This window comes from Dipodomys ordii, unplaced genomic scaffold (assembly GCF_000151885.1).
Source record: "Dipodomys ordii isolate 6190 unplaced genomic scaffold, Dord_2.0 Scaffold104, whole genome shotgun sequence".
NCBI classification, from domain to species: Eukaryota; Metazoa; Chordata; class Mammalia; order Rodentia; family Heteromyidae; genus Dipodomys; species Dipodomys ordii.
Window position 1 is genome coordinate 2,414,877 of NW_012267320.1, and position 27,275 is coordinate 2,442,151.

Below are 27,275 nucleotides of genomic sequence, written 5' to 3' on the forward strand. Positions count from 1 at the left end.
GGACCTTTTATCCATCTGCCTTAATTTCTCAGTATTCGGAAAGAAAAACTAGAGATGAGCACTGCTGGCGGAACAATGAGACAATTCTCCATAGAACTCCATCTCTGTTCCCTTACGATAGTTTGCCTCAACCGTGGCTTACTAAGAGCTACTTGGAATTACACTTGAAAAGTTGAGGTCCTAATTCCTTCCCCTCAAATCAATTCTTCTTTTCTCCAATCCGTGGGTAGGTGATGGGATGCCTGTAAGCTTGAAGAATCTGAGGGTCTATCCCTTCAGTCAGGGGGTCATTCGGTTAGCATATAGTGGGCCTACTGTGTGTCCGGTGATCAGAGGTGTCCACTGATGCTGACTCAGTTTCTTTCCACGGCTAGCCCCTAGGTTTCCTTTCTCTTGAGGCCAGCCTAGAGAGAGGGACAAGAATCAAGTACCCTCCCTGGCAGGAGGGAAGACTACTAGTTACACACTAGAGATACAACTGGGAAGAAAATTAAACAGAATCTCCATGGATGCCAAAGCCAGGGGCCTGGCATGTGGAGGAAAGTTACAGCGATACACGGGGTGTCCAGGAGTTCCTTACAGAGAAGGTGACATTTGTGCACAACCTTGAAAGAATCGGGTATTCACAGGTATCTGAGAAGAATATTCTAGACAGGAGGAAAAAGACATACTGCAGCTGGAGCAGAGTGTGGATGCCACATTATCCACCTTCTAGGTTCAAGGAGGGGCTTCTAGTTTCTTAGAGAGGAGATCTAGTAAAAACCAGTCTGGCCTCTGACATATGCGCTTTCTGCCAGGGGAAGGGCTGGTTTGGGAGGGCCCCTTACCACAGAGCACTGGAGACTGTCTCCACCTGCACAGCAAAGCCATCCCTACTGGTGAATGCCCTAAACTAAGGGTCTGTGTCTCCATGATCCTTGCATGAGTAGAAAATGTTGATGTTACAGGCGGTAACCAAGCAGACTTCCCTCCACTGGTGTGATTCGTCCAGGAAGAACCTGAGAAAGCGGAGCAGAGGCCTGTACGGGAAGTGTGGGTGAAGGAGGGTAATCCCTCTTACCCTTGGCCTTGTGTTCCTCCTGTCACAGGTGGAAGAGGGGCTCAGACAAATGGCAGAGGAGTGCGGGCCTGGATTCCGGTTTAGCGCCGCACCTTTCTCTCAGCTATAGCCCTGGCAATTTCCTAGCAGGTTTTCAGGTGGATTCCTGCCCTCATCTCTCTACATGCAACCTGGGGGCCATAAAAGGAAAGAAGCCAAAGGACAGCAGAATGTTCTGGTGGGCAGACAGGGCCATAGGAGAACATCAGTGGAAATGCTCGAGAGAAATGAGACATCCGTGAAAAATCAGTGTCCCGCTCACTAATGGTGACCTGTCTCCAAGGCCACTGATGGCCAGCAGGAAGCAGAGGGAAAGTAAACACGCAGGTCAAAGCACCTAGCTTGCCAGCAGCCAGAAAGGTGGTACCAACCCGTTACCAGCCAAGTGGGACCCTAGACCAGAAGACCTGCTAGTGATCACATTCAAACTCTTGACAGTCAGACATGAGACAGCTTCCCAAGCCAGGTTATCTGCCTGAAAGAAAAAGCCAAGGACGCTTTAATAATCGTCGCATCCTATTAAGTTGTGTGTGGAGTCATCCAACAAGACCTGCCTGAGTGGATAATCATGGCAGACGTAATTGCTGTGCATGCTTTTAGAGCCCCTCAGAGTAATCCGTTTTAGTCCTTTAATTCCAGGCTTGCAGATAAGGAAGCCGAGTGATGAAGAGACTTGCTCTTGTCCTCAGCAAAGTTTGGAGGAAGCATGGGGAATGCTAAATGCCAGACTAGCAGTGATAGCTCCGGTGCCAGGACTACTCTCCCGAGAAAGGAGGATTAAAGCACCTGCATTAGCATCTGCGTCCTCAGGGCACGCCAAGGTCTTACCTGAATGGAGGAGGTTTCATAGGACCTTCTCCTGCCTCTCCCCACAGCCCTCCCTCAGACAGACAGCAGAGCAGAAGTCATTTCTTCCTTGAGAATTCAGGCTAGATTCTAATCATCGTCCAGTTGTAGGGAGAAACAGACCTAGCTGTAGGGCAGAAAGGGCATTTTCAATGGCTCTGTATACATCAAAGAATTAAAAAAAAAATAAGCTGGGTGTGGCAGTACACACCCATAATCTCAAACTACTTGGGAGGTAGGGCCAGGAAGAATTCAAGGGCAGCCTAGACAAAATTGAGGAGACCCTATCTCAAAAACTACAAGCAAAGAGGGCTGGGTAGGGAGGTATCTCAAAAATGGCAGAGTTCCTGCCTAGGAGGCCCTGAATTCAAACTGCAGTACTGAAGAGAGAGACAGAGGCAGATACACAGACACAGGGACTGTAACATGGTTCTTACCAAAGCAAGGTCATTATTCAGTGTCTATGAAGACTTAGTCTAAGCACACTCAGGGTAAAGAACTATGTTATCTTCTATATCCATGAGTTCTACACCTGCCAATTGTCCAACCGTGTATATGCGGGGAGGGGATAATGTTTTAATTTTGTGTGTATCAGACACACAAAAAATCCATCCTTATGTAATGGTAACATTGTAGTAGATATTGCAAATAATCTACAGATGATTTAAAGCACACAGGAACGCGTGCTACATGATAGGTGCCAATTCTAGCTCTTTTTGTTGTTGTTGGCTGTGGGGCTGGTTTTTAGTTGGTTAATTGGTAATAAGATTCTCCTGTCTGGGCTGGCTTCGAACCGAGATACTCAGATGTCAGCCTCCTGAGTAGGTAAGATTACACGTGTGAGGCACCAGTGCCCAGCTCTAGACCATTTTTATATCGAGGACGTGCAGATGTGCTGTGTTTGGCATCTATCTGCAGGAGTCCCGGCTCCCGTGGGTACTGAGGGAAGCCTGTGTTTAGTATTTTACTTCCAGTGCCAGCAAGTGAGGAGCAGATAGGGAAAGGGACAGAAACATCTGTGCAGTCCATTTGCTTCACCAGCCTTCCTGGAAATTCGAGGTAACTGCAGAGGTTGCTTCCAGTGTGGAGACAGCGGCTGTCCACTGTGAATCACAGCACAGCTCTGTCTCGCCGAATTCTACACCTGAACTTGCAACAGAAGGGAATTAAAGGCAGAGAATGCCAAAGTCAATGTGATCCAAAACTTGGTAGCTTTTCATGCGACTCATTCCAATTTGGGCTCCCAACAAATTTCAATTTCCAAATTCACTGTGTAAGTGTGAGTATTGGGGAAGTAAAGCGGGGCTGGGTGTGTTTTCAGACCTGTGCACTTCCTCCTACTGGCTGTGTGACATTGGTTAAGTGATCTAACCTCTCTGACCCTTGCTTCTCCTGTATCAGTTTTAAAATGTGGCTAATTTCTCTCGTTTGTCTCCAGCTCTGCAATATAACTTGTGCTGTTCTCTTAGCTTAATCATATGGAATGCAATTGGGACAGTGAGACGGGAGATAGGAGCTACCTATATTTATATAGCATTGGATGGTATATAAACAGATATAAGTAACATATATTAGGATATGTATTAACACGTTATATCATATATCATATCTTTATGTTATATAATGTATTGAACATACAATATGTAAATGATACATCATATTGGACAATATTTTGCCAACATTAAATTAGCTGGCAGATTGGCTAGGCTTGCTATTTAAGGTTTATTTTACTATTTACAAGAGGATTGTACTCTGAGTACTGTTACTGTTTTCTTTTCTTTTTATTGGTTATTGGGTTTGAACTCTGGGCCTGGACTCTATCCCTCAGCAGTTCAGCTCAAGGCCAACGCTCTACCACTTGAGCCACAGCTCCACTTCCAGTTGTCTGAATGTTTTATTGGAGATAAGAGTCTCATGGACTTTCCTGCCTGGGCTGGCTTTGAACCTCAATCCTCCGATCTCAGCCGCCTGAGTAGCTAGGATTATAGGCTTGAGCCACCAGTGCCCGGCTACTGTTTTATTTATTGGTTTATTGAGTGTGCAGACACACATGCACACAAGTCCTGGGTCTTGAACGCAGAGCCTCATGCTCTTACATGGCTTTTTCACTCAAGGATGGTACTTTACCGCTTGACCCATTCCTCCACTTCAAGCTTCTTACTGATTAATGGGAGATAAGATTCTCACGGAGTTATCTGCCTATGCTGGCTTCTGACTGCAATCCTCAGATCTCAGCCTGTGAACCACGGGTGCCTGACTTCAGTACTCTCACTTTATAATCTTGATGACCCTGGGATCTAGACATTGGACCATGGCACAGGAAAAGTGAGCTTTTCTCCACACTGGAGTTTCTGTAATCAAATGTGAGGATGTATGGGAGGAGCCTTGAACCATGAATGCCCCATTGGGAAGGCTCTGTGGACTTCTCTTTGGGGCCTTTATCTGCATGCAGAGAGTCTCCCTCGCTACTTTCCCTTCATGCTTTCCTTTCACTGTCAAATCGACTTGCTGGGTCAGCGTCAAATTTAAAAAAGTAAAATGAGACAAAGGATATTCCTTTATTTTTATTTTAGGTACTTTCTTGTTTATTTTTATTTGTGGCTTTCTGTAACTCTCTGTTTAATACAATTCCAGTGGAGTACTTTTCTACCCCCCCAAAAAGGTAGCCATGGTAATAGAAGAATCTGGATCTTTTAAACAAACAAGCAAACAAACAGTAAGCTATCCCACTGATCTCTCTAGTTTCTGGTGGCACTGGGGTTTGCATGTAGGACCTCCAGCTTGCTAGGTAAATGCTCTACCCCTACACTCTACCTCTAGCCCCAGTATGCAGTCCTTAGGCTATTTTAAACATCACCCTGCAAGCATTCATAATTGGCTCCCAAGAAGCTCAAAACGCCTGGCTGCCAGCGTGCACCTTTTCAGGGCTACATAATTCTCCCAGTGGTCTGATCCAAAGTTGAATTCCCTAGGGCTCTCCTAAACCCTGGACTCAGTACAGAAGAAGAAAAGTGAATTCCATAGTGGACATTTTCCATACTACTCTCTTTAAAACTCAAGGAGCAAATGGATAGTTTAATAGCGTGTAGATACAGACACCTAAAAACATAAAGCATTCATTTTCCTCCTCCTCCTGGAAAGTTTATCAGAAGCTCCTACATTTTATGGAAAATGCTGCTATTTAGCACATGAAGTCTGATGGCTTCAGAAAAGAAGAATTAGGCAGTTTCTCAGCACTAGCTTATATAAATACATCAGAACCACACCTAGTTGCTTTTTCATTTCCAGCACTTTTGAGAGCAAGGAGGGCAGGGGGGAGGAGGGAGGGCTAAGGTTTCTCCAAGGCTGTGCTGCTCCCAGAATACAAGCGGGGAAGAGTGGGGAATGAACTCCTCCCCAATCCTCCCACATTAAACTCAGCTCTGAGGCTCTCGGGCTTAGGGAATAGCTTAAAGAATTGTGTACTCAGAGTGTTAGGCCCCAACAGTCCTGCTCCAGGAGATCGTCATCAGTTAATCTCTGTAAATGACTATGATTTGGGCAGATGTCAAATGGTACATTAATGGCTCTCATGTTAAGATCTTTTTTTCTTTTTTTAAAGCATAGGGCAATGAGGGGAAACTAGAAAGATAACAATCTCACCTTGGGTCTGGCTATACCGTGGCTGGCTTGAACCAACTTATTCCTGTTGGGTTTCTTGTTGGCAGTATCCCTGAGTTTGCTGAGGTACACACAATGCCAAAGAGACTAGGCCAAGATGCCACCACCCAGTGCCACATAGCAGAATCCTCCCCACACACCATGTCCTGGTCACAGACTGTCCCTCAGACGGTGTCTGCAAAAAATACCACCGAATGCCCAAGGAATGTGAGGTTGATAGAGAAACAGAACTTGCTGGAAGCCCTTGCCAGGCAGCATTCTTTCTGAGGCCGTAGAACTGTCTAGAATCATGCCGTGTTGTTGCTTTGACTCCTAGTACCTTGGCATTAGGCTGGACTATGCAGTTAAATGGCTAGATGATGTTTTCAAAAGGCCTTAGAGTTGGAGTTGTGTCTCTCTGTAAAGGAACTTCAGGTTTTTCAGTGTGATTGGGAAGATCGCTCCATCACAAAATAAGGAGGGTACAAGAAAAGCTCCACTCCAGGGTCACCGAGTTTTGGCATGATTGACTGACACAGAATGTTCTAGGAAAAAAAAAAAGATGAGTTTTGATGTTTCTGATGAGCCTGAGTGAGGGGTACAGTCCCCTTTGTCCACAGAGCTGGTGCTTAAAATACCCGGCCCGTGAGAGGCCTCTCACACGTAGGTTTGCACCGACCCAGCCTGCGTGACTCAGGGTGTTTGTGTTTGAGTGTTGAGGGCTACACGCTGAATCAGAGTCCAGATTTGCCTCGGTGACACATGAAAAGAGTGCGAGCATTGCCTCTGAACTACACAAATACTATGTTGAAGTGCTTTTCCTTCTTTCGGAGCCACACAGGTCTTGTCAATGATAAAAATCACCGCAGTATAGCAGCTCCTTCTTCTGGGCTGGAATTTGAGACGGTGTGAGTGGTTCCAGGGGCCCCATGGCAGGAAGACACAGCGAGCCGCTGATATGGAGCCACAGCACAAGTTTTATACAGTTTAATTTTATAACTGTAGTATTTGGGAACTGAGTTGGGGGGGAGGCAGAGAAAATGTGCTGTCCTTTGTCTCAGGCCTACCCTGGACTGCGAGTTGGGAAGTGAAATACAGAGTCTTCTTTCTAACTTGCCATGCACTTATGACCCAAGAAGGGTCCCTTTTCAAGGGCAATCTTCAGGCAGGTTCATCAGCTATTCAGGCTCACACCTGCCATCCTATTTAGGAGGCTGAGATCTGAGGATTGAGGTTCAATCCAGGCCAGGCAGAAAAGGCTATGGGAGATGCTCATCTCTGATTAAATGACATAAAACCAGAAGTGGTGGTGTGGTTCAAGTAATCCAGCCTAGAGAGAAAAAGCCAGGGGCGATCCTTTGGGGCTGTGATTTTAAGCCCCAGTGCCAGCACAAAGTAAATACATAAATCAATTAACTAAATGAAGAATACCTCAAAGGTGGGGAGGGAGCAAAAGGTTGTTTTCTTCACCAGAAGAGTAAATCGCCCAGCCCACTCTGGTTGTGTCTCTTTCACGAGAGCATGGCCTCTGACTTTTCTACTTTAGTGACAGAGTGATGTGAGGTTAGGAGGAGAAAACCAGGGCTTCACTCTCCTGCCCCATCTCCTGTGGTTGACAGTGACATCGACCCGACTGCTGTCCACAGGGCACTAAGGAGCACACCTACCCACCACGCATCCATTCCTGAGTTCCGAGCATGCTCAGAAAATAGGCTGGCTGCCCCTCCTGAGCGCCAGTGGGTCTGACCTTCTGGGCACACTGGACAGGCCCAGGCTGTACCTTTCTGTCTGCCCCCTCTTAGGAGCACCCTCAGCTGTGAGCTTTGGAGAAGAAAGGGAGAAAGGAAGCCGGGGCTGCTGGGGAGCCATACTAATAGCAGGAAATCTGATTCCCTTGGTGCCAAGGGTTTGCAGCCCCACCCCATTTCCTGTGGATGGGCGTGTAAACCTCCAGGGCCCACGCTGCTGCCTGTAAGGCCCGTGGCACGCTGGAGAGCGGCACTCAGATGCCCCTGGCTGCCACGGCCCACCCACCAGAGCCAACAGGAAATGCATTTGTGTCCCTGTCGGGGAATCGGCACAGGCTAACACCCCACCAGGCAGATCCTGCAGATGGGTGCCCACAGGGTGCCCAAGTGGGTGCGGGGAGGCCTACCCCAGACTTGGGGAGCACCCGGGAGCCTCTTAAGAAAGAGGCTCAAGTCTACTTTAGGGATGACAGCCCAAATTCTCACAGGCAGTAAGAGAGCCCCATGATCATGCTGGCAGCAAGCTAATGTTGGGGGTGAGGGGAGAGGGAGGGGGAAGATAAGAAAACCCCCACTTTTAGAAAGTCCACAATACATTTTCTGATCTCTTCCCTCCCTCCTTCCTCCTCCCTGCCTCTCTTCCCCATTCCCTTCCCCCTCCCTTCCACACCTGCCCCCCTCCCCCCTTACAAATAGGACATCGGCAGAAACTAGATGATCAGACCAAGCCCGGGAGCTTGTCCTTTTCTGAGCGGCTCAGTGAACTGGAGCAGCTGAGGCGCACGGCCATGAGGGTCAGCCCGCACCACCCCGCCCCCACGCCCAACCCTCGCGCCTCCTTGAACCACACCACTGCCTTTAACCCCCAGCCTCAGAGTCAGCTACAGGGTAAGTACCTGGATGGAGCCACACCTACCTGGCCCCTGCCGGAGGGGGGAGTCCCTGAAAAGCTCACCCAGAACACGGTGGGCTTTTCTTGGATGCACAAAGGAAGCTCTTCATGCTTAGCTGCAGCCCCTGGGAGCGTGTGAGACATAGAGGCCCAGGCTCAGTCAGCTCTGCACTGCTACAAGAGGCCCTGGGTTGGGAAGCATGGCTCTTAGAATATAGAGAAGATATGGCTGTGGATAATATGGGTATATACATACATGTCCATACATACACATACATATACACACATATGCACACAACACACACACACACACACACACACACACGTTGGCATCCAGAGCATGGGTTCCAGGACCCAAGTCCTGTCTATAAATGGCCTGGCATAATATTTGCACATGACCTATGCACTTCTGTGCACTTCTTCTATATACTTTAAATCGTCTCTAGGTGACTCATAGCATTGATACCATGTAAAGGCTATGTCGATAGCTGTTGTGTTGTTTAGAAGATTGTGACAAGTACAAATGCTGTATGTTTTGAGTATAAACACATTAAGAAATATTTCCAACTCATGGCAGGTTAAATCTTCAAATGTGGAGCCCTTAGATAGAGAGGGCCAGCTCTGTGTGTACATAGTGATGAGGCTTTGTCATAGTAAGCTTTGGCTATGTGGTTCTCTTACCTGACATTAGATTTGAAGATACACACACACACACACACACACACACACCCTACCTAGTAAGGTGGAGGTGAAAATACTTTATATTCTTGTTGCCTTTATATTATTTGTGGATTTTTGTATCAAATATTTGGTGCTGTTGTTGTTGTTTGCCAGTCTTGGGCCTTGAGCTCTGGGCCTGAGTGTTGTCCCTAAGTTCCTTTTGCTCAAGGATAGAGCTCTACCATTTGAGTGATACCATCACTGCCAGCTTTTTCTGGTGGTTCATTGGAGATAAGAGTCTCACAGACTTTCCTGCCTGAGCTGGCTTTGAACTGCGATCCTCAGATCTTGGCCTCCTGAGTAGGTAGGATGGCAGGTGTGAGCCACCAGTGCCCAGCCTGTTATTTTATTTTTAAAAAATAGAAAATAACAATAGGAGGACTATCTATATATATACATATATATATAATTACATCAAGCATAATGTTTTTAATTATCTTTAAGGCGTTATTATTATTATCATTCAAAGAGGTTTCTATTTGCATAATACTTTCAAATCTATAAAGAGTATGATTGCCCTACTCCAGGGTACTAGCTGGCAACTGAAAAAAAAACTTTCATATACAGTAAGGACACCAAACCCACCACACCAGATAACACACACAACTCATTCACGTTGCAAAGCGTGACGCTGTTTCAACCATGCAGAGAACAGTCATTTTATGTGCCATGCAGGACACAGCTGTACATGATATGGCCGTAGTACTAGTCATGTCTCGGGGAGCTAGGCTTGTTCAACCTAAAGAAAAGAATAAGTACCACATCTGGAGCAAAGGGCAGGTGACCAGCAGTGCATGGCGGGAGCTTCTCTGCTGCTCTTGGATAGTAGAAATAAGCTTGCCCAGGCATTTTTCTGCATAGGAGTTGTGTCATGGGGTGCACGTCTGTTTGGTACAGGTTCTGGGCCACTGCTTCTCTCCAGGGGTTAGTATACAGATGGATGCTCTCACAAGCACTGTCCACATTTTCTACAGAGCATGATAAGCTGCCTGTCCTGTGGCTCCCCCAGTTACGTGGGTGGGAGACGGTCTTTCATTTGAGCGGAAGATTCTCAGCTCTTCCCATGGGTCACCACACACACAGCCACTGTGATGTGGCCTCTCTTCGTCTTGTGTAGATACTGAGACTCAAGCAAGGTGTTTGGGGTTGCTGCCTCTGGAGTTAGATTTGAAAAGAAAGCTCTGTGAAATCATTGCTTTCCTGCTGCTTGATTGTCACAAATAAGTATTTTAAAAACATGTGCATCAGTTCCAATAGATCCCATAATACAAACCTCTGTGGGAAATGAGGGCAAATGGAACTTGCCCCAAGGAAGATGGGCTCGGGCTGGAACCATGTTTTTCTGCTGAAGGGACTATATAAAGCCCAACTCTTCAATCTTGGGTTTGGGGTCCTTTCAATGTAAGTTATCTTCAGATTCCATGAGTAAGAGCAGAAGGAAGACCTCTTTTCTCCATCTCGAACCACTTCTCTGGCCATTCATATGACAGAGTTGAAAAGGCGATTACCTTTTTTTTTCCTGCTGTTATGAAGCATCTTTAAAGGCAATGGGAAGCCCAGCCCTATGGAGTATATTGAACTTGTCTCCATGGATTCTACTTTTCTCACACAATTTGAGTGAGGAAATCTTACCTATTATTTTTACATCATCTATGTCTCTTTGCAATAGAGCAGGGGGGGCGGGGAGGGTGGGGGGAGGTCCCATCGAATTCCTTGACCTCTGGCACTTGACTTCTGACACTGGGGTGTAGGAGTCACCAGTGGCAGTCTTCAGCAATTTGGAGTTCTACGTACTGACTAAAGTATGAGGGTTCACACCAGTGTCACCCCTTTCTTGTTCCTTTTCAAAACGTTTTACTTTCTCAACATCTAAGCAATAATAATTGGCTTTTAGAGTTCCCGAAAGGGCTTAGTTGCGTCTCTAAAAAAAAAAATGGTGTTAACTAGATTGTCCATGTTCTTTTGCTCCAAAACATGAATTTGATATGGAAAACGTCACTTGCAAAATGGCAAAAACAAAGCTTCAGAAACAAATGTCCAAGATATTTCCGTTCGAGTACTTTTCCTTTCTCCTGTGCCTGGCTGCCTTCCTCCCCTGAGCCCTCCCCTGTCCTCCCCTCCTTCCCCCACCTCTCCTCTTCTCCCTTCCCCTCCTTCCTTCTTTCTTCCTCTCTCCTCTTTCTGTTCTTTTCTCTCTTCTTCCTTCCTCTCTCTTCCTCTTTCTCTTCCCATAAGAAAGTGCTATTTCAGGCCAGTCAAGTTTCACATGGACCTTTGCCTTTTTCTTTTCTTCTTGAAATTAGAACATTTACTGGGATTATATGAGTCTTTTTCAGTCAAGACTTTCCCTGTATTCTTGACCCGAGGAAAACGGTTCATTTCCAGGCTTAGTCCTACAGTATTCATATTATACTGAACACAATGCTGTAAGCAATACCACTTGTGTTTTTAGTTCTCTTTGAAATGACAGCAGTAGTTTTAAGAAAAATATCCCAGAAGTAGTCAGGAAAGTTCTTCAGTGATACAGTACAGATGTGGGAGTGTTTTTCAAGTTTACAGAAACATCAGTGATCCGAGGACTGGAAGACAGGCCACCAGGGTTTATAGACAGTGTAGGGACTGCCTAGCTGGGACCTTGGTGGGAGGGTCGGGGGGAGGAGCCTCTCCCCATCTGTGGACGGGAAATCACAGCTAGAGACTCACATCTCTATTTGTCTAGAATCAGTTGTGCTAGAGAACCATCTGTTCAGCAAAAGAGTGTAGGTAGAGGGACAGGAGGGAAAGGTGGCAGGTTGCTGTACCACCAAACCACTGTTTGTTTATTGAGATTTTAACAATAAAAGGTTTGAGGTGAATTTCAACTTCCTATTTTACCAGGTCTTAAAATTGAATAGAAAGCCATTTTGTCACGGCTACATGTTTACTCAAGTCAAGACACTATCATTAATTTCAACAGTCAAGTGTTAAGATTCCTTTATATTCCTTTAAAAACAAGAGGCGGAACACTCTTGAAAGCTGAGGGTTCCAATGCCTGTTGGCTTACACCTCCCATTCAGCAGCTGGCTCTGGGCAGCCCAAGTGAGTGATTTTTAAGAATGTTGAGTATGATTTACCAAATGTGATTGGAGTATATATTGAAGGCGATGTAGCTCATTCCTCTCTGAAGAGTTAGGGATGACATGACAGATGCTTGTCCTCAAGTCTGTCACCCAGATAAACTATGGGTGCCTGTGGTGGTGGTTGTGAGTGTTGGTTGCTATAAACATCTCACCATGAGGTTTCACTCTTTCATTGGACTCATCGTAATGTATGTTGGCATGGGCTAGTCTTTCCATATACATTATTCTGTTCTCACAACAATCATGATAATGCTTTGTAGGCAGAGAAATTGAACCCCACAAGTTAAAAATTGCCCACAGTCCCCAACCTTATAAGTGGGAAACTTGGGTAACCTAGACCTTTCTGGAAGCACGGCCAGTGCTGGTGGGTAGAAGACCCTGCTGAGCTTGCACTTTTGACTCACTGGCTCCAGGGTTGATGGGTGTTGATAAGAATCCCAATTGCCAATGGAGGATCAGAATCCCAATTGCCAATGGAGAGAGGGTAACAGTGTCCGGGGAGTCACTTATGGTTCCTGCCTGGGTTGAATGTTGTGACTGGATGCTGGCAGTAATAACAGTGCTCTGTGGTGGGTGCCTGAATGGATCTTTGGTCCATTTTGGTCTTTTCTTATACATGTACATTTATCTTTAGAGATAGGAGAAAAGAAAACTCAGAATAATGAACCTCTGAGCATACAGAAAAGGGACGTGGATGAATAGAAGAGGGCTCCTAGACACACCGCTTTCTCTCTTGATGGTGGCTCATGTCTATAATCCTAGCTACTTAGGAGGCTGAGATATGAGGATCACAGTTTGAAGCCAGCCCATGCAGAAGGTCTGTGAGACTCTTATCTCCAGCTAACTACCAAAAAAAAAGCCAGAAATGAGCTATGGCTCAAGTGGTAGAGTACCAACTTTGAGGGAAAAAAAAGCTTAGGAACAGCACCCAGGCCCTGAGTTGAAGTCCCAGGATCAGCACACAAAAAGGGGCAGGGGTTGAGGGAGACAAGAGTCTCTCTTGTGTTCATTAGGCAAAAAATTACTTCCCTATACAAACTCAGGCAATACCTACCAGCCTGTGGGAAGTGCCGACTAGCCAAGAGGGACCATGGAATCCCAAATTACCTCTCACACTTGAAGGGCAAAAGTTCAACATCCAATAGGAGGGCCCACTCCCCCACAAGGCTAAGGAGAGGATCTTCTTTGCCCCTCCTAACCTTTGTTGGTGCCAGATCTTCTTGGCTCACGGAGGCATTGCTCTAGTCTCTTCCCTCTTTATGTGGGCTTCTCCTCTGTCTCAGGTCTGGTAGACAGAGGGATGTAAAGTCAATCCCTGGGGGCTCCCATCTGGCGTTCTGGCTACTGGCATCTCTACCCACCACCAGCTGGGCTTCAGTCTCATGGTCCTTAAAGTTCCCAACTTTAAGGAGGATGCATAACCATTTTTTTTTGTTTCTAAGTGAGGTCAGATAGTTCTTTTATATATATATTTACATTTTAAAAAATTATACCGTAAAGATGCTGTCCAGAGGGGTTACAGTTACATGAGTAAGGGAATGGTTACATTTCTTATAAATAACATTACTACCCCTTCCTTTGTTTTTCTCCAACAATCCCCTCCTCCCTCACCCCCATCCCCCGCTGCCAAGTTGTAAAGTTCATTTCCAATATGGTGTCTTATGAGTCTCATGGTTGCAATGGGTCATCCTTTGTCCTTATTTCAGCATTTTGTTATTCCTCTTCCCCTCCCCAAAGTAGATACATGTATATACAAGATGCAAGGTACCATAATCAAATCGATATCTTTTAATATTTTCTGGAGGACATGATGGAGAGAGGCACTAATAATGATAGAGAGAGGAAAATTTCCCCTGAACAACACTGGATCACAAAAAATAAAAAATAAAAAGGGAGGCCTGAGTACCTCTAGTCCCTGCTTCCATGATTACACAGAAGCCAATCAGCAGAGGAGCAGAAAATGGCATGAAGACCAAAGCCAGCCAGTTGGGATGGACTCAAGAATTTGACCTCGCGGACAGAGCTAGACATATCACTGTTGTTTTGAAGCAAGCTGCCTTTTTAACGGGAGGCTTTACTGCCAGGCGCTGCTGGCCAGACACCCTTTCAAAACGATGATGTTTTACTCTGCATATCTCATGGTCCCAAATGGAGAAATCACCTGAACATAGCTTTCCAAATGTAGGTATTTAAAAAGGAGCTTTGGATGTAGTCATCGTTAGCCAAAAGTTAGTGCCTAGAGAAGAACAAACACTGTACTCTGAGAGGAAACAGGGCTCTAGTTACAAAGCTCCTTCTTCAAACTAAGTTGGTTTTATTCATTTGCATTATTGTTCTTCCCACAGAGGCAGGCTCACTCACTTTGGGGGATCTTCGGGGATTTAAATTACACCAAGAAATGGCCCTTTAGGATACTCTAGTGAGCTTAACTCTCAAAGGATGTGGACTTGAGCAGAGTGCCTACTTAGACCATATTTTCACATGGCTGTTTTAAAGACTTAACCCCACATGAGCTTTCCTTGTCTCCTTTTGTCTTTTCTTTTCTTCTGGTTTTAATTAAACAGCTCCTTTGAAAGCAGTAGAGCAGTCCAATTGTTATAGAGATGAAAGATACCAATTGCAAAATGCCTGCAAATAAAATCTTCACGTCAAACCCGGTTTCTTTCTGTAGACCTTTCTTTCTGGCAGGACATTATTATATTTTGATGCCGGAGAGATTCAGTTACCAACTAAAGCAAATAAAACCAAATAATGATTTCAAAAAATAGAACTCACCCTGAAAGCAAATATTGGTCAATTGTGTTTATTTTTTACTTCTCTGTGGACTCCTGAGAATTGAGAAAGGGAGGGAGAGAGAAAGAGACAGACAGACAGACAGACAGACAGAGGAATGTACCACTTTCTACTCAGTTGATTTCTGGCCCAGGGTCTTCCTAGGCTCTGCTGCAGATCATGAAACAGAATATTTACTGTCTAAAAAATGTAAGATTCTTTTTTTTTTTTGTCCTTCGTGGGGCTTGAACTCTGGGCTTGGGTGCTGTCCCTGCATTCTTCAGCTCAAGGCAAGTACTCTACCGCTTGAGCCACAGTACTACTTCCTGTTTTCTAGCAGTTTATGGAGATAAGAGTCTCACAGATCTTCCTGCCTGGACTGGCTTTGAACTGTGATCCTCAGATCTCAGCCTTTTGAATAGCTAAGATTACAGGCATGAGCCACAGGTGCCCGGTGAAAAAATGTAAGATTCTTAGGAGCAAATAGAACCATGGTGCTGAATGCCAGAAAGAACTATGGGTAGGCAGGGCTAGGCAGAAGACAACCATTTTCTTCAGACCAGAGGCCTCAAAATTTTCAAATATGGTTGTAGGAACTAGAATATCATCTTCCAGTTCTGATGTCTGCAGATTATGTCACAGTAGTGACATCCCCTTTAAACTGTTGATTCCTCTTTTTAAAAAAAGCATACTTTTATGAGCATGTATTAATTGTATAAAGTGGCTTTATTGTGACATTTCCATAGATGCAATTAATCACCTTTGATCCAATGCACCCCATTATTGCTTTGTTTTTAGTCTATCTTCTCTGTGACTGCTTTATCCTCCTTGTAGTCTTTTCTATTGCTATTTTTAATCTCCCTTTAAACAATTTAATGAGTTTTATTATTCTATTTTTCTACATGGGTATGAAGTATTTTGATCATGTTCAACCTTCCCCCACCTCTCTTCATCTTCCCCCTTCTTTAAGCTGAGGGTTCCTGCTTTTCCTCCTGGACCGAATCTAAGGGACAAAAGAATCTATGATCTTGTGTCACCTAATAGCTATGCGGCAACTTGAAACCTGAGCTTAAAAGCATAAAAGCAATGGAATGATGCTTATTTCAATATGCCACAATTCTTCCACAGTCCGAATGAGGTCTTTGAGTCCACATAAGAAGCTCTGTTTAATAAGCCTCAGGTCACCACGCTGGCCAAGCAGATCCTTGTAAAAGTACGAAGGAGGATGTATCAGCATCCTTCTTCAGCTCTGGCATTTGGTTGTGACACCACTAATATAAAAGCAGAACCTCTTGGGTAAGGCCTGTGGGCTGGTGTGACCTTCGGTGACAGTGGCTTCTCGGTCAGGACAGTCTCCCCCGCTTATAAACTGCCCATCCATGTGATGGAAGGGGGCCTCTTTGCCCTGTAACTCTCCGGTGTTGGGCTTGAGTCATTCCAAGGCTAAATCCAAGATCCAGAAAGCATGTGTTCTGCCGGTTCCCTCTTGCATCATCTGACAGCTGTTTGAGGAGTTTTAAAAGAACATCTTTAGCTAAAAAGGGAGGAAGAAATAATGTGCCTAGAGACTGCACTTCTTGGAGTTGCGGGTCATACAAGGGGAGCGAACATGGCTGTTTTAGAAGTCTCCTGGGGCGATTGCACTGTGGTGGCCACTCTCACTCCATTAGTGCATCTCCCCGCATGTATCAGATGGCAAATTATATGATGATAAAGTTATTAAAATATCTGTAAAAGTCAGCACAGGCTCAAGGGCTTGACTTGGCCTTTCTGCCCGCTAAGTGGTTCATGGAGATGGCTCATCTCTAGGTCTGTTCATCTTCATCTGTACTTTGTCATAAATTGCCTATTATACAGAACCACTGAAATGCCTGAATTTCAAGACATATTTCCATTCGTTGTCCCACCAATCTGGTGCCTGCACGATGAACGCAGAAGCTTCTATTCTTTTTTTTTTTTTTTTTACTTCAGTATATGTTGATGCTTGTGTCTGTAGCTGAGTTATTGAAACAGGTGATTATGACAGACAGAGACACTGCTGAGTTCACACATTTACCAAAGGCATTAATAAAACAATAATAGCTGAGATGATGATAGCATGAGTTGATGTCCCATTGGGTTCTCACCGCCATTCACCCACAAGCGCGCATCATAGCTGAGGACCGCATTATCTCCCTGCTCTGTCTACAAATGCAGTTTCCTTTTCTAGGCAGCACCAACTTTCCATCATTCTGAATACTACAATCCCTGGAAAATAGGGTCACCTCTGACATCTTCAAGGAAATCAGTGGGGGTATTCCAACCTCTCTATCACCACTGTGTCAGGAGAAGTTTGAGATGTTTGCTGTGTGGCCCAGCTATGAGCAGCTCCAAGCCACCTCCATATGCTGCTCAGTGAGACAAGTCATCGCCCAGACGTGAATCTGTTTAACTTAATATGATTTTTCTACAAATTACAAAGCATGACTTCAAAATTGAATCTGAACAAACTAACGGATGGCCAATTCAGGTGGAAGGGAAAGGAAATCTTGTTATTCCAATTCCAGAATCTCTTCCCGATTTCCTCATTTGATTCTTTCACGCCTTGGGGGATGTGGGTGGGGGGGATACATTAGCCAGTGTATTAGGAGGTTCCCTTATGTTTAAATCTCTCTAACCTTGCAGGGGAGAAGGGATGCCAAAGCAGAATGCCAGACCTTCTGTCTAGCTACCCCATCAGTCAGGAATAGAGATTTTTCTTCTCATTTTTCCATCCTAAGGCACTCAGAACAAACGGGGCTCACAGAATACATTTCACAAAACTAAATGCAGATCTATATATTAACCGTAAGATCTTTATGGGAGATAATGATATGGCCTTTGGAATTCAAATCCTGCGCTGTCCACTTGCTAGTTCTTGGGTCTTGCAAGAAACACTGATGGCCTCTGTGCTATACTATACCAGCTGTAAACCGGGCAGAACAATCATAATAATAGCAAACTTTATCAGCCAGCTATGCAATCTACAAGAGTCAGCATGCCCAGCACATGGTAAACGTTGCATGGATTCAGTGTCACCCAAGACTGAGTTACATGAGTTACAGGTTGGTCAGATATTTAGCATGGAGTTGGGTGTACTTGTAAACTTAATGGTTGGTGTCACTCTTGTCACTGCATTGATGTGGTTGTACTCACGGTGACACGGGCGGATGGCTAGGGTGTTTGGTTCACATGGTGCCTGCCAGCCTCATGAGTGCTCTGTGACAGATTCAGTGACCTTTCCCTCCGTGGTCCTCCGCAGTGATGTGGGGGCGGGGGGTTGGACTAAGGGCAGAGGTGGTTGTCATGGCATTTCCTTAAGTAAACGCAAATCGGAGAAGCCCTAACCACTGTTGCACAGGACCACGTGGGAATGTCAACCATCTAAATGAAAAGGGATTTTAAACTAATTGCCCAAAGGTCGCCTCCTTTACCCCGCCCCCCCCACCTGTGATATTACCACAGGCACAGGGGCCTCCACCATCTGCCCAGTCCCAAGTAAGCTCTGAAATCCAGGTTTGTAGGCCCAGCGTCCTTCCCACCAGCCATGTAAGCCTCCGTCATTGCTACCATGGTTCACAGGTTGCACATCCAGCCCTGCTCAGCCTCATTCTGCCTGTTCTAGAAATAGACTTTGTCCTCCATGCGATGATGCCCCCCCCCCCGTGCAATCCAGTATCACACACTTCTTTCATGTCTCCAGTTTTTACTTTTTGAATGTTGCATTTCCTGCATAAAGGGGAGAGATGTATTTATTTATTTTAAATAAGCCAAGATGTCCTTCTCAGAGCGGCCTCTCTCCTGCTCTGCTCCACCAAGTGCTGGCAGCCCTGCTCTGGGGGGGGGGGAACAGCTGCAGCAGGGCCAGCAGGTCACTTCCTGGCCACAGGGCCCACGTGGGCAACGGTCAGCGAGGAGCCCTGACCCATCCTCTTCCTTGCATGAATTGGACACATTCAGCAAATGTGAACGGTGACCCTCTTTGGTGCTTGTTCCTGAACCATCTACAAAAGGATTCCTTTGAACGAAGTTTCACCTTCCTGTGTGATTTTAAGTAAATAGCTCCCTCCCCCATTCCGCCCACGGGCCCAGCCCTTTTAAGTCGGCTGCGGCTGGGGCTGTTGAGCCAGAAGAAGGACAGCAAACAGGTGTACGAATGTGACCGAGTCCAGTCCAGGAGTCGCAGCTGTGGGGAGGCCAGGCGGTTCTGGCAGGCCGAGGCCGGGAGGGGTAGAGGCTGGTGCCTAGTGACGGTCCCCTTGTCTCAATACAGGACACCGCTGCCAAATCCATGCCATTTACCCCGGCGATGGGAGCGAGAGAGCCAGGGTCAGATCAAAGGTCCCTGCGACAGTCATGTCCTTGTCCATGAATTCAGAGTCAGGGCCAAACGCCACTTAGGAATGTCACAGGAATTCGCAGAGTCCCGATGCCCCTCTCTCCCGGGCACCACAGCCAGCAGAGGCTGTGCAGACACAGAGGATAGGGAGGAGGATTCCATCATCCTTGCTCCTCCACAAACCCTGTTTCATGCGTGGATGGCCAGTGGATGGCCATCCTCTCTACCTTTCCCTCCCCCCCCTTCCCTTCCCCAGCATACGGCTTGGGGCTTGCCAGGAGCACCCTCTAGGGAGACACATCCTGGGCTTGCTTTGGTGGCCTGAGAACCACAAGTTTCTAAAGACTATCAGAGCACAATGAGAGCAAAGGCTGGGGAATGTTTTCCTTTTGTTTCGTTTTTGTCTCAAGAGAAATAGATCCCGTCCGAATGCTGGCATTTTAGTGGTGCTCAGAATTTTCTACCAACACCCGTGACATCTGATGTCTCCCGATTTGGGACATTCTTAGGGGGGACTTTGAACTTAGGACCACTTTGAATGTAGGACCTTTGGAGATAAGTAAATAATAGAAAGCTAGACCTTCTGGGCATGGCCAGCCCTCTTCTTAAATCGACGAGGTGAAGTGATTTGTCTCTCCTCAAGTCCTCCCAGGACTGAACAACTTGGTAGTTTGGGGAAGTAGCTGTGCGAACCCATCTGAGACGTCCCTTCAAAACAACACTTAGGCAAAAGAGGGGCGGTCGGAACAAGACAGGGCAAACCCCCAGTGTGCCTCTGTGTACTGCCACACCCAGCTTCTCATCTTTATATTATTAAAAAAAAAAAGTCTCAAATAACCCAAGCAGGCAAGGTCTGATCTGTAGACAGTCTGCAGGCACCTGCCCAAAAAGCTGCCGGTCGGCTGGTCCATCCTCCTCTGATTTATGTTGTGTGTGTTAAGCCTTAAATTGTTGAGTCTCTGGCTGGCTGCAGTGGTATTACTGCAGGGCTGGTGCATGTTTTCAGCTCACAGAGCTGGCTGTGCTGCTGGAGGTGTTGGCCTCAAATCAAGTCCAATCTCACACCTGTCTGGGACAATGAGGGCCTTGTTAGACGCATCTCCAGTTGAGGCAGCTCAGCCTGCTTATTTTTCATATTCAGAACCAGGAGGAAGGAGGGGTCTGGGAGAAAGGGGAACAGTTGAAACCAGGGCAAAAGGACTTGGGAAATGCTGCGGTCATCCGACTCTTCCAAGCCTTTCTTTCTCTGGTCCTCTCCCATGTCTGTGTCTCTGGCCACTCCTTCCACCCCATCCCCCCCGGGATTTTTATAAGCTTTTCCTTATTTTTCGCAATCAGAAAATAAGCAAGCAATGTCAACAGCAGCCCCCTTATGAAGGAGAATTCGCTAATGCACCAGAGCCTAGAGAGATTTGTTGAATAACAGATCCATAGCTATTGTGAGCTCTGGGAGTCCAGTTGGAAAAGCGGGGAAAGGTAGGGTTCAAGATCCCCAGACAATCACGGTTCAAAGCCAGCCTGGGCAGGAAAGTCCTTGAGACTCTTATCTCAGTAAACCACCGGAAGTGGTGCTGTGACACAAGCGGTAGAGCGCTCGCCTTGAGCTGAAGAGCTCAGGGACAGCGTCTAAGCCCAGAGTTCACGCCCCAAAACTGACCAAAAAAAAAAAAAAGATCCCAGACAGCCTAGGATGGAACTTGAGCATGTCCCATGATGGCTGTGTCCCTTCCAGATCTCCTGCACCTCTCCTAACACAGCGGTAATAGGCACCATTAACAGAGATGGTCTTTCTCCCCGTATTATTTACCAGTGAAATGGCCGCCATGTTTTGGTGACATGAGTAGCTCAGTAAATTCCCCGGTGCCTTTCCCAGTTCAAGAGCCACTTGCATGATCTGGAAAGCATTCTATTGAGCTTGTTCTCAAAAAGATGCTGAGGCATCTACCAATGGCTCATCTACACACAGAATCCGCCGCAGCCTTTGCGCTCCAGCTGCACAGGCAAAAACAGAGGAAATGCACGCGCGAGTCCCTCCATGTGGAGTGAGCCTCTACTTTCCTCCCCAGTCCATCGATGCTCTGAAATGACAAACTCCATAAGGGTACCGGAAGGAGGCCGAGATACCCAAGTGGCTATGAGGCTCTGGGTTTCACCTGCCCTCTTTTCCTGCCCCCCAAGCTTTCTGCTCCGTGATTGTAACTCTGGAGGTAGCAAGCTGATCTTTGTCTGCCTAGAAAGTTCCTTCCTGAAACCCCACCACCTCCTCAGTCCTGCCATTTTTCAGCACATTCCATTGACCCCATGTCCTTCTGGTCATCTTTCTATGTCTCAGCCAAAACAGACTGAGTCTTCTTCTCAGCTCCTAGACTTGCCTGGCAGGCTGACTCACGGTGATGTCTCCCCATCTCTGGCACTCTGTCATTACCTGAGGTGGTGATGGGTTTGAGTTCTTCAGCTGAACTGGGTGAGATTTCCCTCTATGCTGTAAGACTGTTGAAACAACATGGTCCTGCTGCTGAGACAATGATTCAGCTTGTGTCCTAGGCCCTCCTCTCCCTTCTTCAGGGCACATCTGAGCTCTGAGAACAGCAAGTCAGGAGAGAGATCTGGTTGAATCAGAAGCCTCTATGTAGATCCTCAAAAATCAAGCCTTGATCTAATTAACTTTTTTTTGGGGGGGGGGGTCCAGTCGTGGGGCCTGAACTCTAGGCCTGGGCGCTGTCCCTCAGCTCTTCAGCTCAAGGCTAGTGCTCTACCACTTGAGCCACAGTGCCACTTCCGGCTTTTCACTTATGTGATGCTGAGGAATCGAACCCAGGGCCTCATGCATGCAGGGCAAGTGCTCTACCACTGAGCCACCTTCAGGTACAGGGGCCAGTGAGTATTGTTAATGATTTCAGGATGACAGGTCAAAACAGCATTTGTAGGTATAAAGCCTAATTAAAAAATTTCACACCATAAATCATTTCCTTCCACCCAGAGCACCAACTCTCAAGTTGGGCCCTTGCTTCCTACTACCCCTATTCACTTTTTCCCAGCTTGCTAAGGCCCAGCTGGGAAGCTGGTGTTAACCCCTCCCCCCTTCCCTAGACTTTTGTCACAAGGCAGGGGCAGGGCAGAGTCCTCCTTGACTTCCTGACTTTCTACAACCTTCTGCAAAGACAGACACCCTCCCCTAGTGTGGGTCCTTCAGCCTCAGGCCAGATTCTGCTGGGGGGGGCCCTTCTTCCCTCTGTCTTCCTTCCTCCTGGGACAGTCCATCCTCACCTGGGGCTATCTCCCAAATACCTGGACCTGGTTTACACTGAGAGACCTCTAGGTTAGACTATCTGATGTATCCGCCACTTCCTTGAAGTCTCGGGTCCTCTGTGCTAACTTCCTGGGAGCCAGCCTTCATTCGGATTCTCAGATCTTTTTAGAACTTTGCAGTACCATCCTTCCAACTCCGGGTTTATCTTACCATCCTTCCTCGCCCCTTCTGTGCCCAGGCTAATGCATTAGTGCGCCTGGGGGCTTTGGGCCCACTCCCACTTTGTTGATGGATTTGGTGGATGCTTCACAACCAGCCAGGGAACCAGCCAGTAGAGAGCTTCCCGACTTCCTCTCCCTGTCGTTTCCTTCTTAGGATCATGTCCGATTTCCTGCTGGGTGTTGAAGGATGATTCCCATCTATCATTGTTACCCCAAGAAAGGTATTTCATCTCCTCCTGTCACCGGTCCCTTTTTGGTGGCTTGGTCTCCTCCTCTCCCCTGCGCGCCTCGCGCCTCGCAGCCTCTTTGTTCCAATCAAGGTGAAAGTGCTTTGGGAAGGACTGTTCAGATTTGCTTGTATTTTGTTTTTCTTTCCTTTCCCTCTTTTTTGATTTTTAAAGAAGACAGGAAGTTCCTGGTTTTTGTCCTTTGTATTTTTCCAAAGAAGTTAGCTCCTGAGCCAATCAGCTAGAGGATGATTTCTCCTCACATTTTTTTTTCAGAGTAGTACACAATGAAAAAAAAATAACCCAATGAGGAAGATAGTCTGTGAATACAAAGGGAGATGTTATAATAGGTTTTTGTTGGTACTTGCTTTTTCTTGTTGAAAAACAGAGCAAAGACCCTGAGGTGCTGAGGTGTGGACAGAGCTGCGATGTTATCAGCCCACAGAAATCCTGCCTGCAGTCCAGTGGCAGGCAGGCAGGCAGGCAGGCAGGATCCAGAACTCCAAACGACCACGGCAACTGGTCCTGCTCAGTACAAACGGTGCTTTTAGTCTTTCATAAACAGCCTGTGCCCCAGGGCTCAAATCCTTCAAAAGTTTGCCTAGGTAATTGCGTTTCATTGCTGTCTGGCATGCGCTCTTCTGTCTAATCTGGAGCTTCAGACAGCTAGGCCAAAGCTTGTGAGACTAGAGGAGAATGAGCCCATGAATTTAATCCACTTGAACGACAGACTAATACAAGTGCAGCTAACTCATTATTTTAAGTGATGTGAACAGAAGAAGAAAAAAAAAAAACAACAGTACAGCACTTTCCATAAAAGGGTTTAAAAATTCAGCGTGTTGCAACAGTTGGCAATTTAAGGCCATTTGAAGAAAAAGACATAGCAAGCAGGGTGACAGTGTGGTGGTTCCTATTGCTCTCTCCCTGTATCAGGAAAGCTGGCTTCTCCCCCACCCCTGAAACAGAACCCGGAAAATAGTTCCCTTCCTTCTTAATTTTGGGTTAATCATGAGTTTACAACAAGACGCTAACTTTCATTTGCAATCTTGAGTTGTCGAGGCACAGTATCAGGGCACAAAGGAGATATATAAATGGAAGAGAAAATTCTGAGTCAGTCCATGAGGCTCAGAGTCCAACAGACCTATAAGTAGGAAAAGAAGCTACCCCTTCCCAGCGCTTTGGTTGCAAAAGTGCTTAGCTGTCTCGCATTTGTTGAGGTTTAAATAAGCCTTTCTATTGCCAGTCGATGGTAATTAGAATGGAGATGTGCGTGGTTTCTATGGAAGTCACCATCTTCTACAAAAAGTTAGATTTGTCCCTCCCTACCACCTGCCGAGGGAAATAGACAGAGGGGGAAGGGGATGTCCCCCAATTCTCTGCACCTCAGCATTCTCCATGATGGGCCTGTGCAGAAAGCTTCTCAGGTTGTTTTCTGCTCCCTGAGACATGGGGCTGACACCTCAGAAATGTGGAGGGCGATTTGCATCATGATCTAGTTACCAATGACTCAGTCCTGGGAAGTGCCGGCCTGTGCCTTCCCAGGTGGCCAGGCCGGTGGTCAGTTCCCAAGGGATCCGGTGGGTCCATGTACACCTGCAGCTCACCCAGGGTTCTATGCCCGCTCTGAGGATGGATGCCAAGCATGAGACTGATAGAGCAGGGGTCCCCACTCTTGAAGCCAGGATCGAGTTCTCCCTGGACACGTGATTCTCACAAGGTCTAGACAACATGCTGTCCTCACAGTGTGTTACAAGTCCCTCAGCTGAGAAATCAGCCTTGTGGTGTCGACACTACTGGTATGCAGCAATCTGGGACATTCACCGGGATCTAGTCAATACACGCAGGTCCTGCGGATCTAAAACAAATGTGCTTCTTGGATATCTGGAATTCAACTTAGACTTCTAGCACCTCTGTGGTTGAGCAAGTTTCATAATGGTCTCCAATCTCAACCTCTACTAATGTCTTTTAAAATTCTTCCATTTTAGCCCAAGTCACTAAAAACCTCTTGCTTCTGTGACAAAGGCTGCCTTGACCTTGTAAATCAAAGCGCTCTCTGGAGGGAGATTTCCCGCCGCTGGCTTGGTATCATCTTTCCCAGGGTGACCTCATCTGTTCAAGTATGAAGGTTGTATTTGAAATGCCATTTACTTTCTCTAAGTCAATAAATGAAGCTGTGGATCTTTAGATCATCAGAGGTCTGCTAAGTACCACGAGTTTTTCTGTATGTGTATGTCATGACTTAAAAAGAAAATTTGAGATCCGAGTTGGAGTTGAAAGAATTCCGGCAGATTTCTGCTTGCCTTTCTGAATCAGAGTGTGGGGTGGTATTCCTCTTGAGTGGAGATAGCCCGCAGATGAATATGACTTTATTAGTTTACGTCCTTTGTTCCGAGCACCAGGGATAAACTGATGTAAGCACACTGGGCGTTATCTTCAAAGTCCCCTTCCGGGATACAGACACCACCTCTGCAACCTGGGCTATTAATCTACTGCAATTCCAATTAGTTTACCCAAAGGTCAGTTCTTGAGGGTGCAAAATGGCTACATCATGAACAAATCCCTCTTACATAGATAGGTCTCCCTTGAAGGTGGGACCGGAGAGGGAAGAAGTAGTTGACTGATAGGTCTCCCTTGAAGGTGGGACCGGTGAGGGAAGAAGTAGTTGACTGATACCATGGAAGAAGTTGATAGCATCTCCCTTGGCTTACAAGCCTAAGGCATCCAATTATTCTAAAGAATTCAGCACTACCGTGGAGGGAAACTGCTTGGAAGGGGGGGGGGTAGGGGGGAGCTGGGAATCTGTGAGCTGCTTCTTCTATGGTAACTGTGTCCTTTAGCAGTCTTGGAGAATGGAGCTGTGTCCCCGGGGGGACTTTTGTGTGTGGCAAAGCCTTGAATTTAAGAAGTGTGATAAACATGACTCCAAAGAGATGTGGATGGAAAATATACCCAGGTTGGCATGTCCACAAAAGGAGCATCAAAATTTAGGAATGGATGCTGAGCCCTACATCCTGCTGTTTCCCTGAAGCCACCGCGGAGACAGACTGTAGATAGGTGATGTGGGTGTGTACGCCTTCTCTTTATGTGAAGAGATTAGATTAGTCGTGATTTCTAGCCGACTGGAGGGAGGATAAAAAGATCACCTGGAATAGCAGTGCTCTGTGGCCAGCAGTGGCTATGGTCCAGTCTTTGGCCCAGGTTTTGTAGCTGTTGGAGACAAAGGGGCCACCAAGAAGTGTGCAGCACTCATGTGCCTTTTCAGGCAGGCACTGGACTTAATTGTCAGATTCCTCTGAAAGAGGGAGGCGCGGTGGCTGGGCTGGGCAAATGTTCAGAGCGCAGTGCTAGAGGCCCCTCCCCACAGCACTTCCCCAAGGCTCTGGCCTCCTGGTGTTTGCTTCAGGGAGCGAATTCTAGGAGCCTGGACCTGGGAAAGAAAAACACGATGGTGACTAGGTACATGCAGGTAGAGAGCAAACAGCGGTGATGAGACTAGGCTGACGGGAGTCCTGCACGTATGAGACAGGAGGAGAGCTGCAGGCCGGCAGGGACTTGATTTGGCCATCAAGCATTTCTCCCAGGCAGTTAGGCACGTGAGCTGAGGGGGGACTGTTGTGCGTCCTCGTGACTGAATGCTGTGTTCTTTGAGAGTGGGGACTTGGCGAGACCAAGAACAACGAATCCCTGACTTGTGCTTCAACGTTCAGATTCTGTGTTCAAGCAGGGACTGCGTCAGCTGCAGAATAACCAAGGTGGTTCCTCTCATGGAGTTGGGCTGGGGGAGGAATACTGCGCTGGAGTGTGGGTGCTAACCCTCTAGGACAACCCGCGCATTCATTGGGAAGCCACAGATTGCCCCTTGGCATGCTGGCTGGCTGGGGAAAGTCTCTTTCCTGGGGACCCCATGGGTGTGGGCCACTGTCTGTCATGAGCACCGTCTGGCATGGATGGGCAGTCTGCTGGGCAGCCAGCTGAACAACGCTCTCGAGGATTTCTTATGTTGGGGGGGGGGTTGTTTTTTTCTAAAAGAAAAGCAAGAGTGGATTGTGTCCTGCCTGACTCTTGGGTGCCAAGGACTAGGTTTAACCATCGGGTTCAGAGTCATATTCCACACTCCCGTGAACCCAACGGCCAGTGCAGTCACTCTCCCAAGTAGGGAAACTGAGTCTTCAAGATGCAAATACTTGTTCCAGCACACAGTGAGAGAGAGAGAGAGAGAGGCCAAGCTGGTCTACCCTAATTTCTCTGACTTCTAAACAATGCTTTGCTTCAAGACGCCTTTTACTCCTAGCATGACAGCTCAGGTTCAGGGCTCCCAACCATCTGAGCCTCCTGTGTGTCCTCTGATTGCTCCACATCCTCTTTTCTTCCCCAGGAACATGAGG

General features: G+C 46.8%; 1 protein-coding gene across 2 annotated transcripts in view; it reads left to right on the forward strand.

Moving 5' to 3' along the window:
* Runx1 (runt-related transcription factor 1) overlaps positions 1 to 27,275 on the forward strand; it is a 222,772-nt gene that overhangs the window by 176,579 nt on the left and 18,918 nt on the right. Inside the window, exon 6 of one of the 2 annotated variants that reach the window (XM_013027529.1) lies at positions 8,029 to 8,220. The exons of the other annotated variant lie outside the window; for it this stretch is intronic. Coding sequence (XP_012882983.1) covers positions 8,029 to 8,220 — 192 coding nt within the window. The remainder of the gene's footprint in view (positions 1 to 8,028; positions 8,221 to 27,275) is intronic. 2 annotated transcript variants of the gene reach the window in all.